At 35.9% G+C, this 11,121-nt stretch overlaps 1 protein-coding gene across 2 annotated transcripts; it reads left to right on the forward strand.

The window, feature by feature from the left end:
- Positions 1-233: 233 nt before the first annotated feature.
- On the forward strand, positions 234-7,479 carry LOC149803195 (uncharacterized). 2 transcript variants are annotated; one of them, XM_089952816.1, is made up of 2 exons: positions 234-365; positions 4,227-7,479. In XM_089952816.1, the coding sequence occupies exons 1-2, from the start codon at positions 266-268 to the stop codon at positions 4,379-4,381; spliced, it is 255 nt and encodes an 84-aa protein (XP_089808942.1). In that variant the 5' UTR covers positions 234-265; the 3' UTR covers positions 4,382-7,479. The 2 variants fall into 2 exon arrangements, with proteins under 2 accessions (XP_089808942.1, XP_089808941.1); XM_089952815.1 differs by lacking the exon at positions 234-365 and adding an exon at positions 1,394-2,890.
- Positions 7,480-11,121: the final 3,642 nt, after the last annotated feature.

The following is an 11,121-nucleotide window of genomic DNA, read 5'->3' on the forward strand; positions in this document are numbered from 1 at the left end:
CACACCTGGCGACAACTCCATAAAACATGATTAAATCCGGAGGGCCGTCAAGGGGAGATTTATGAAATTGCTTAAATGTTCACAAAAACTTTTGAAGAAAGTACAGGTGATTAGCTTGCTTAAGATGTATTGAGAGGTTTTCTCATCAGAATAATTGTTGAGAAATATTTTCGCTAACGTAATCTCTACTCGAAGAGGGTTTTGTCCGCATTGTGAGCCCCCAGAATAAACAAGCCGCATTGTGCACTTCTGTCTACTAACAGGTATGCAGACAGTGCGGCGCCGTGCGCGGTCAACAGATTTTTATAGGAGGAGGTGTGAATTGGGTGAAGACAAGAAACCAGAGGCAATATTGGATTCAAAAGGTACTTATTAAACGTTAACCGTGACGAGTAACCGCCAGGTATATTCCCCCTTTCGAGATAGGATCAAAGCCTATGGCGATAAAAAGGCGCCTCGAACTGGGAGATCGTCGGGTGGTTTGATAAATCGATTGGTTTGTATACTACTCAACAGCAAATCTTTAGAACTGAAAACCGTTATCTAGCAGTAGAAGGAAGATTGTTCATTTTTTTTCCTTTTCTTTTTCAAAAACAAGCTCTTTATTAAAACCTTACACTTGCAAATAGTAATTCGGCTAATTTGATTGTTCCACTTGCCGAGGCGGTTTGTTGCAGCGGTGTTATATAGGTACATGCTCGCCCTGACATCTGAAGGCGGTATTAATGTTAATAGCAGATCATAATTTGGCGGCGACCCATCGCTGGCGACGCACTGTCGTAATTACGTTGTGCTTGCAATTTGCAACATAATGAAGTAAAAGGACATGAAATTGGAGTTAGGTTCAACCGAATAAATCATTTGTGTGTGTGTGTGTGTAGTGTTTGTCTGTGTGCACGGATGGGGTGATGGAATCATTAAATTAGTCCTGTATAATTCGAAGTTTCGTTACGAAACTAATTTTAAGTGATACTCAGTGTAATACGTTTTTGATAAAGAAAGCTCCACAAAACGTTTTTTTACTTGTTAACATTTCATGTAAGAAGCAACAATAAAATAATTGGAATTTAATGCAAAATGATGTATGCAGACTTAACACGAATTCAAGAAAGGTATCAAAATAATTAGAACATTGTGGTTCTATAAATCACAAAAACGCGGTTACATTTTCATAAAGAGGCTAAATGGCTGATACATATATAAATCAATCTACAACGCGTTACTTTTACCACTTGTTGTTTAAACGTTTAATTTCGATAGCTAACAACGTGATATCTGAAGGACTGCTTAAACTACTGTCACCCCTTTATTTTGTAGTAGACCGTCCCGTGTATTGCAGTGTGCGAACAATCACATATTGAATTTGTTAAGAACGAGTGGAAAGCCTTCACTTCACCACCTGGTGCTCTTACTAATGTGGGGCCCTATAAATGGATATAAAAAATCGCTCGCTTTCCAATTTTCATATTCTAATTATTTTACATTAGCGAGTAGATCTTTCTGTCGTCTGCTACAAGTATTCGTGTAGAACGGGACCGGACCATGTCACATGGATCAGAGTCAACGGGTGGTGCGGCTTATTTTTATATGGCCTCAATTGCTTGTGTGAAAGATAGTCATCTGAATGAGATTAGTCAATAAATAACACGCATCCGAGGAATTCTTTAACACTTAACATCTGGCAGACGACTTGGCGCGGCCTGCCAATGTAAACACGTTCGCGCTAAGCCCTTCACAATCACTACTAACACTTAGAGCAAGTATTTATTTCGCTGTGGGATATGTCAGTGTTAACATCCACCTGTGAATACAGCGTGCCCTCCCCGGAGGATTCGCTCCCGTCCCCTACCAGAGAGGATTATGGGAGGGACTTAGACCATTCCCCTCTTGACACACCACGGAAAAATAAAAGAAAATTGAGTGAGCCGAAAAAGAGGACAGATTTTAGTATTAAGCGTTTCTGTCCGGACAGCCCTGGAAGTGCATGTTCAGATAGTGTTAAAAGTGATGAAAGTCTGTCAGATAGGTCTCAGGAAAATCCACCGGATTCTCCGGTTGGAAAGTCTGCCTCGGATGAGTGTTCCTCTCCTAGTGGAAGTAATAAAGATGACGCACATGTGTTGCATCAAAATACATTGATTTATCCGGGATTCAGGACTCCACATTGTTTTATTCCGAACTTTTATTACAATGGAATTCCAGGAAGTTTTCCGGGAAGTGACGGTGTTCATAGATTGCCCGAACTCAGTGGAATTAATCCTACAAATTCACAAAGGCCCAGGGATTTATCACTTTATGGACATGACCTTTCCGAAAAGGAGTCGAATTCTCAGGAGTCACTTTCACCCGATTCAGTAAAAGATGGGAAACGTCCTCGGAAAAATTACAAAAATATGACCAGGGAAAGGCGAGTGGAAGCTAATGCCAGGGAGAGATCTAGAGTACATACAATTAGTGCAGCATTCGATAGTCTTAGGCGAGCAGTGCCCTCTTATTCGTATAACCAGAAACTGTCAAAATTAGCCATATTGCGAATTGCTTGTAGTTATATTAATGCATTAACCTGCCTTACGGACGACGAGAAAACAGGGTTGTCTTTTGCAGAGTGTGTTGACAACTGCACTCGGACAATTCAAACTGAGGGAAAGGCTAGGAGAAGACATTAAAATTGAATGGAAAGGGCATTCATCCTCTTTATCAATTATGTCTCATTTGTGATTTTGTCATTAAGATAATATATGTTGATAGGCGAATAATTTCAGTGCCAGCTTCTATATCTGTGATAATTTACCTCTAATAGATCGATTGAACATGATTGTGTATCGACTGGTGACAACAATCTTGCAAGCACCACAGATCATGAGGAATATTGGGACATCGATCTTGACAGGTACTCACTAACGACATTGCCGAGTGTGTACATGTAGGGTATTGTGCAATTTTCATTTCAAGGAACATATTTATAGAGTATTTAGTGTCAATTTTATACCAAAAAAAGGAATTTAAAAAAAACTATCGAGTACATAATTTACATACAAACAGCATTTTCACATGTTGCTTCGTGTGTGTAATTGTGTATCATGTTCTAGGAGGAAATATGAGAATTCTTGAGGGGAACTATTAATAAATGTTTAACGTTTTTCATTAAGATTGTGCTATATTTTATCTTATTTTGACGCAGTCCTCAATGAATCGGTATTGTCTATTAGATATGTCATAAAAGTTCACGGGAGTACAATTCCACATTTTAAGTAATTTTTTTTATGTTATCTGAATTTGTCTTATGATGATATTTTTAAGTTGAACCGTAAACGAAAACACAGTACAAAACACCCGCATCTTTAATGTATGCAGTAAATACCTTTTATGCAGCGATTTCTTTATTTCTTAGGAAACAGTGTACATCGATCAAGCGTCTTGAATATGTTGAATAGAAAATATAACACTGACAAGTGCTGGCGATATTGATTTGTTTAGTATTAATAAGTTACACTTGACATGTTGACTTAATAAATGCACAATTTCCTCTTGTTTCTTTGCAATGAGTTACAGATTCCTTATTGAAATGCATATTCATTCAAGTATCTGATTTTTTTTTGGTCACAATTTTATTTATTGCTATATTTTCGACAAGTGCTTTAAGATTTGTCGATTATATTCTTTTCCTCGTGCACTAACAGCACACCTCACGCTAGCAGTGTATATTTTTGTTCTTAATATTATTTTTGTGCAAGGTTAAAAATGTTAGTATTTTGCGAATGATACTTTTATAATTTTCAGTGGCAAAAGTGGTTCAAGTTAGAAACTGTTTACTAACACCAGTTTAAATCACATGTTAATTTCCCACGAATCTTTTTATTAAAAGTCCATTTTATTTAATTTTCAAACTGTTACAGATTTTCGTGGTTGAATAAATTGCATCAGAAAAGAATAATTGTAGAATTGATTCAACCGGTTTATTATTTTAAAAATGTTAAATAATTCCTCTAATCATTGTTATGCATTTGCACGATCTTCCAATTTCTGAAGAAGAAAAAAGTATACTTCTCGTAGGGTATTTTATTTGATGAAATACAGTTAATCATTTCTAATCGTACTTTTGAGGCGATAGTTAATATTCGTCAAAACCATTGTAACCTCTAAATTTAGCTCTGATTCGTAGAAACATGTACGATATTGTATGCTGCAAATTTTTTTCTTCAATACTGCTGTCGATTTTTCTGCAGCATACGGGCAAACGCCAATCCGGCACAACAACTTGCTGCTGTGGTTAGGGATAGAAGTTGAGCCAAGGAACCTGTTATCTCACAAACAGCCTCGAGAGCGAGCGGGATTCCGCAGATCATTATCGGCAGCTCCAGATGGTCGGACGCCATATTGAACTATTTATAGAACTCGACACGCTATTACTGCTGCACTTTACAGACTGGAAAATATTGCCTCCCGCCTCCTCACTAAAAATGTGCTAGACACGGTTCTTCTTGTGTTTCAACAAACTACCAATGTATTCTGATTTAGGTAGACCGTGCTAGTTTATTTTGGCTCGCTTGGCCAAATTATGTAAGTTTAAGCATTTGAAGATTTGGTGTCACGCTCATTGTTCATGTAACAATCATTTTTTCACTACCTGATCACTGACCATTTTATCATGTAATGTGGGGGAAGGATTGTCCTTACAACCAAGATTTTCTTTACCTCTAGATATTTTATTTCCTTACTAATATTACGAATATAATTAGTTTTTTTTTCTCCATACAAATCAGAGCAAGCGGGTTTATTTTCTTTTCCACTATCCGTTTTGGGAGCTCTTTTTTTTTTTTTTTTTTCGTTTCAATGAACGATCAGTACCATAGAAACACTGTTTGCTTGAATGTGTGTGTGTGTGTGTGTGTTTAATGTAGCCGTAATAATTTTAGTCATATCGGTAGGATGTTTGCAGCGTGGCAGTTCATAGTGATGACTAGCACTGGGTCATCATGCCGCAGACATATCATGTCCTACTCAGTCGCATTATCCTGACACCAGCGACCAGTCGTTCCTCATCCAAGGCGGACGCTTAAGCCACCGGAACGGTCTTGCTTGAAAGAAAATAAAATGAAATTATTAAGAATATTGTTAATAGATAAGAAATAATAAGGACTTTACTTGGTAAATCGTAAAAATTGGTGGATAATATGCAAGATAATTTTGTTAGGTTTATTTACCCGTTGTGTCCCTTTAGTTTTTATCTCTATTAAATTTTAATGAAAGATGAAATACTAAGTACCAGATCTTCGGAAATCTTTTCCTTTATTATAATAGAGGCGATGTAGTCATTCAATAGCTATCGTATTGCCTTATTTATTTAATTTTATTTTATTGAACATTTTTGGACACAGGAAGCATTGCATTTCAAAATGCAGATGCTTTCTGTATTTATAGCACTAGATGCCCTCATGGGTAGAAAAATATTTTTCATTTTACAAAATATAAATAATTTACTCTAATAGTTGGTGTATGTTAGTTACAAAATATCTTTTTCTAACAGGACCCTGAGTCTTAAAACTGCAGAATGCCCCAGTTACCAGTGTAAACAGTTTTAGTTCCGTTTTATTGAAGCATGATGTTTCATCGCAGTCTAATTAAAATCAGATACCTACAGTCTTATGTGACTGCTTAAGTAGGACAGTGGAGATCCTATTTTAATCAGATTGTTTCATCTTGGATTTTACCTATTTGGATTTAACAGGTGTGGTCTATAGATATCTGAACTTTCTGTTAATGGACCTTTGAATTCAAAAAATGGGATAAGAATTACGCTGGAATTTTTCATTACTGTATTTATTTTCGATTATGTTTCTCGTACTCATCGTTGTTGCATTACTTGTGTTCGCAATCGTCACAACATTGATTTACCTTGGTTTTAATCTATCTGTATGTATGTCTGTCTAGCTCTCAATCTGTTTCTCTTGGTGCATTACCTACATTCACGTTGGTCATAGCATCGATTAATCTTAACTTTCACCTATCTGCTGTCTGTCAGTTGATCTATCTGTCTGACTGTCTGTCGTGCACTGCATATGTTTACATTAGCCCTAGCTTTGATTTCTTTATCTTCATCTCGCTATCGTACATACATAGGTAAATACACACCGACAGTGGCTTCAGATTGTGATCGTTGTAGTTGCTGACCCATCCAGGTTAGCAGTTACTGCAAACTTAATATTGACCATTGTGGATTTTCTTGGGGTGTGGTGTAGGATAAAATAAGACTTTTGATCGGGTTGCATTGTCACAGTGTTGAAAAGCCAGTACCTTTTTATGATGCATTTAAACACACAAGCTTCAAGAAAACAAACGGAAGATTATTCAGTTGATAATTGGACCATTATCATAATTTTCGGAAGAATCAATAAATATCATTTAGTTAATGTATTAAGCTTCATAAAAACTTTCAACATCTTTTGCGTCATCCTTACATAGCAATTAAATGGGCACAAAAGTCCAGATACCATGACATTAAATGATTTCAGACAGTCTCTGTACTGAAATCAAGACGGCACCAATTGAACGCATCTGGTCATAGTGCCAAGTGAGTTTATAACATGGCCTTGTGTCCTTCGTGCGTTCTGAATCCGTTATCAATTCATAATTTTAGCTTTACAAAAATCACTTGACCAATTTAAACTAAACTTGTCTGGAAGGATCCTGGCCTAGGTCTTTTAAGTGTGCACACAGTGCCGATCCGTCATGACATATGGCAGCCTTCATTTAAAAAATTGAATGAATTCTGCTTTAGAACCACTATAAGATTAATTGCCGATCCGTCATGACATGGCAGCCTTCATTTAGAACCACTATAAGATTAATTGCCGATCCGTCATGACATGGCCGCCTTCATTGAAAAAAAAAAATGAATGAATTCTGTTTTAGAACCACTATAAGATTAATTGCCGATCCGTCATGACATGGCAGCCTTCTTTTAAAAAATTAAGTGAATTCCTCTTTAGAACCACTATAAGATTAAATATGGTGTTTTCTGTTTACACTGAGTTTTTTTATTGTCTATACCTGAAACCTAAATTCGTTGTTATGGTGAATTTCTATTGCAGTTTACGAATAATTTCGTTTAAAGTATGACTCATACAAAACTTAGAGAAGGTCTTACCTACCGCTGATATGCGGAAGTGACGCATTACTAAAACAGAACTAGCTAACATGGAGACTACATGCTTCTCTGATTTTTCCGTCATAAATCAATTAAGTAGATGATTAATACAGATATGTGTTTACATCTATATGAAGATATCTCTCTTTCTCATTCTCTTGCCTAAAAGATATGTCTTAATTCTGTTTTCATTTCGTTTCCGTAGACCCCTTTTTCTGCGTCTTTCCTTTTCGTTTCGGTAGACCCCTTTTCTGCGTCTTTCCTTTTCTTGTTATATTATATTTTTGTAATCAAGTAATAATTACACGAAAATACAAATTTAAGGAAAAATATTCCTTTGTTTCTGTTTTTGCTCACAATCTGCAAACGTATAGTTTAACTTGATGTTCTATTTTCGTACTACGTAGTACATGGGAGGCAATGCAATCTGTCATTTTTGGACATTCTAACTCCATTAGTTTTCACGGTAATTTTCGTTAATTCAGCTCGGTATATTTTAAAGGAGAACAGGAATTTTATTTTGCATATAAAGTACTTCAAGAAACAAGATAGATTTTGGTACAAATGATGTTGAATCGTCTTGAGCTTCTTGGGAGCAACTTCTCAATAGAATTTGCCCAGATTTGGCAGATATCCTGACAAAATAGCATTATCGAATCGAACAATCTTGAAAAGACTTCTTGTTAAAAGTCTTTCAAAATAAAAAGTAAACCGACAAGATTATCTATCTGGTATAAACGTCCTTGAAATTTTTGCAAATGACGCCGATTCTTCATAAAATGTGGCCACTGTTAAGAAAAATCGATAAGAGTTTAAGCAACTTCTTCCCAAAAGCCACTGAGCACAATTTGAGCAAGTATAAAAGAAAGTATGGCACAAACAAATGATGCCGATCCATCATCAGACGTGGCCACCTTTACTAAAAATAGAAAACGTTAAATTGACTTATTTAAAACTGTTAAAAAGAATTTGGCAGAATTAAACATGAAGCATCGTGGTATAAAGGCCTTTCAAATTGATACAACCGATGTCATTCTGCAATCGAATATGGCCGTTGTTAATAAAAACTGAAGATAAATCTCCAGTAAAACAACCACTTCTCAAAATCACTCAGCAAAAAGTTTGACCAAATTTCATTGAAATCATTATGGCTTAAAGATATTCATGTTTAGTTATAAAAATATGTTAATTAGCGTTGCAATATGGCAACAATTACCCAAAGTAAAAGAATTAAATAACTAATAAGAAAGAAAAAAGAGAAAAAAAAGAAAGAAAAGAAAACAAAGCATTCGACAGACGTTTACCAGATTTGGCAGAAATCACACTGGCATAAAGAGCTTTCAGATTTGCTCAAATTATGCCGGTCCGTTCTCATATACGTTTGATGTTACTGAAAACAGAAAATTAATGAACTTCTCAAAATAAGCTCAGTATAATTTGACAGAAAATATCATTGTTTTAAGACCTTACAAATTTATTCCAATGATGCCGACATGCCGTCAGGTATTGTTAAAAGAACAAAGTTACATTAGCAACTTTATTACCCCCCCCCCCCCCCAATTTTGGCATCATCCTGACATAAAAGTATTTAGGTATGGGACAAATGTTGTTGATTTATTATCAAATAAAGATGAAGTTACAAATATAGAAACATCTGGAAACAAATGTTATCAAAGCACATGCAATCAGTTGATTTTGAGGCTTTTTTTAATACACAGAGAGCATCCTACTGATCCAGATTACTCATTTGGTTATTCGACAGGTGAATGATAACACACCTGCTTTGGCCTCTTGCTCAAAATTTCCAACTAATAATATATGCAGGATAAGTCCGTTTTTTCTGCTTGACATACAATGCTAAGGAAAGTTGGTCAAAAAAATTGGCAGACATAACAGTCTCAAGGGGGAGATAAATAAAACCAGAACTTAAACTTGCCTATTGAATTAAATGCATTGCAGTCGCTTCCTGCGGTAAACTTATATTGAATCAACGTGGATTTGTTACAACCTGCAGATTAAAGAAACGTTGGAAAACAGTGGCAAAACTTAATTATGGGACCCTATTACAATAATTTTTCTTGTAATGAAGATTTCAGGTCACCACTAGGCCCGCCCCTGTACCCCTCCCGCCAGTTACGAAGTTGCTTAGATGGTTGCTACGCCGCTGATGAGACATGAGGTCCAAAATGAGTCTTGGAAAGCTGAGAGGTCAATGCAGGACTCGTGCATATATATATATATATATATATATATATATATATATATATATATATATATATATATATATATATATATATATATATATATATATATATATATAACCGTAATCGTATATTCGTATATACTGGCTTTAAAAATATGTATCATGGCCGTCATGATATTATTTCTCTCCTGTCCTGGACTGAATTGAAATTCCTACCAGTACTCGGTCGGCGCTAGAGAGCTCCTTTGAAAAACGAAAATCCCTTAAGCTTTGCTAATGCAACATTACAATTTAACTACAGAAACCTCTACTTGTTCCAGGATTGGAATCAAAGAAATCTCAATGAAACCTCTACTTGTTCCAGGATTGGAATCAAAGAAATCTCAATAACTTCGCACGTGCAACCTAATTTCCCGGGAAGATTCACCGACCCACGAGAAGCTACTGGCAAGCTTTCTCACATACATACCCACATTGGCCGAATCCTAGACTCGAACCCACGCAGGCCCCCATTTGTACTGAAGTCGAAAAATAATGGCTTAAATGTTTCTTCTTATTTTACCCTTAAGTCTAGTTTAGGAAGAAGAGGCCGTATCATATCAACCACTTATACATCATGTAAGTCTTATACATTTGTCTGATAATGCATTCTCCCGTTCGGAAAACAAATGTTTAACTTCACTATTATTCTTTTTAAAAATGAGCTGTCAAGCGTCATCTGATGCAAAATCGAGATAACTCAGATTTAGAATAAATTGTAATTATATTGTACTGTGTATAAACATTGGAGCAAGCTGATGTAGATGTCTTGCTTCTCAATCTCCACTCCCACCCTTTAGGAAACCCAGAGGAATGGAATGAAGAAATCCATAATTTTACCATATGTGTCAAAGACTTCTTTCCGGTAGGTGAAAACAACCGGTCTACTCGGATCCTTTCATTGGTTTTGTATTATTCAGGTTCGGACGATTGGAAAGAAATGTCTTGATGCTTTTCATGAGAGGAGAAAACAAGACAGAACAAGAACAAACCTAACACTGTTTCTAGATTATGTTCGTCATTAAAATTATCCCAAAAAAACTCTATGGAAACTCGCTGAGTATTGGTAAATAAAATCGACTTCTGGTTCATTTATTCCAGGGATGGCTTCGATAATAAAGTGAGAGATATCGCCATTATCCTTCTTCATCACCGTGGTTATATCGTCTTTATCTTTGTTGTAAAAGTGTTCATGTCCTAAACACACATAAAAACAAAGAATCACATGCACAGCTATAGAGCATAAATTATAATGAATAGAAGGTTGGGACGGTATGTTAGAGTGCTTGACAGGTGTTAAGGTTGAATCTTTGCTGGGTGCCAATTTTAGAATTTTAAATTAAAACACAGGAAAAACTTAAGACATCTTGTGGGACAGAAGCAAGCTTTGACTTTACTTGCCTTTTGAAACAATCAATCATTCGAAAATTCTATCATTAACCATGTCGCCAACGGGCCTGTCGCACAAGCAAATTTATCCCAATTACAGGCATAGAAGGTCTGTCAGAGGTACTGTCATCAGCAAATGGAGTTTGTACTCTTTTTCAAATTTTTTTAAGGACATAAATCTTTGGATAGGTCGATATGTCCGATTATATTTGTTTCCTTGTGTGTAAATCTCTTGGCCAAAAGACAAAATGTTAATGTTACGCCTTGCATTTAATTACAGAGCAGAAATTGCATAAAACTGTTTGTCAAAGAGATTTTTTGAGTTGCATGGTTTTATGAAATT

This window comes from Sinohyriopsis cumingii, chromosome 3 (assembly GCF_028554795.1).
Source record: "Sinohyriopsis cumingii isolate HCF-2022 chromosome 3, ASM2855479v2, whole genome shotgun sequence".
NCBI lineage: Eukaryota > Metazoa > Mollusca > Bivalvia > Unionida > Unionidae > Sinohyriopsis > Sinohyriopsis cumingii.

What these genes read in the sequence shown, in the direction of transcription:
- LOC149803195 (XM_089952815.1), top strand. Translation starts at nt 1,782, where the DNA reads ATGTCAGTGTTAACATCCACCTGTGAATACAGCGTGCCCTCCCCGGAG.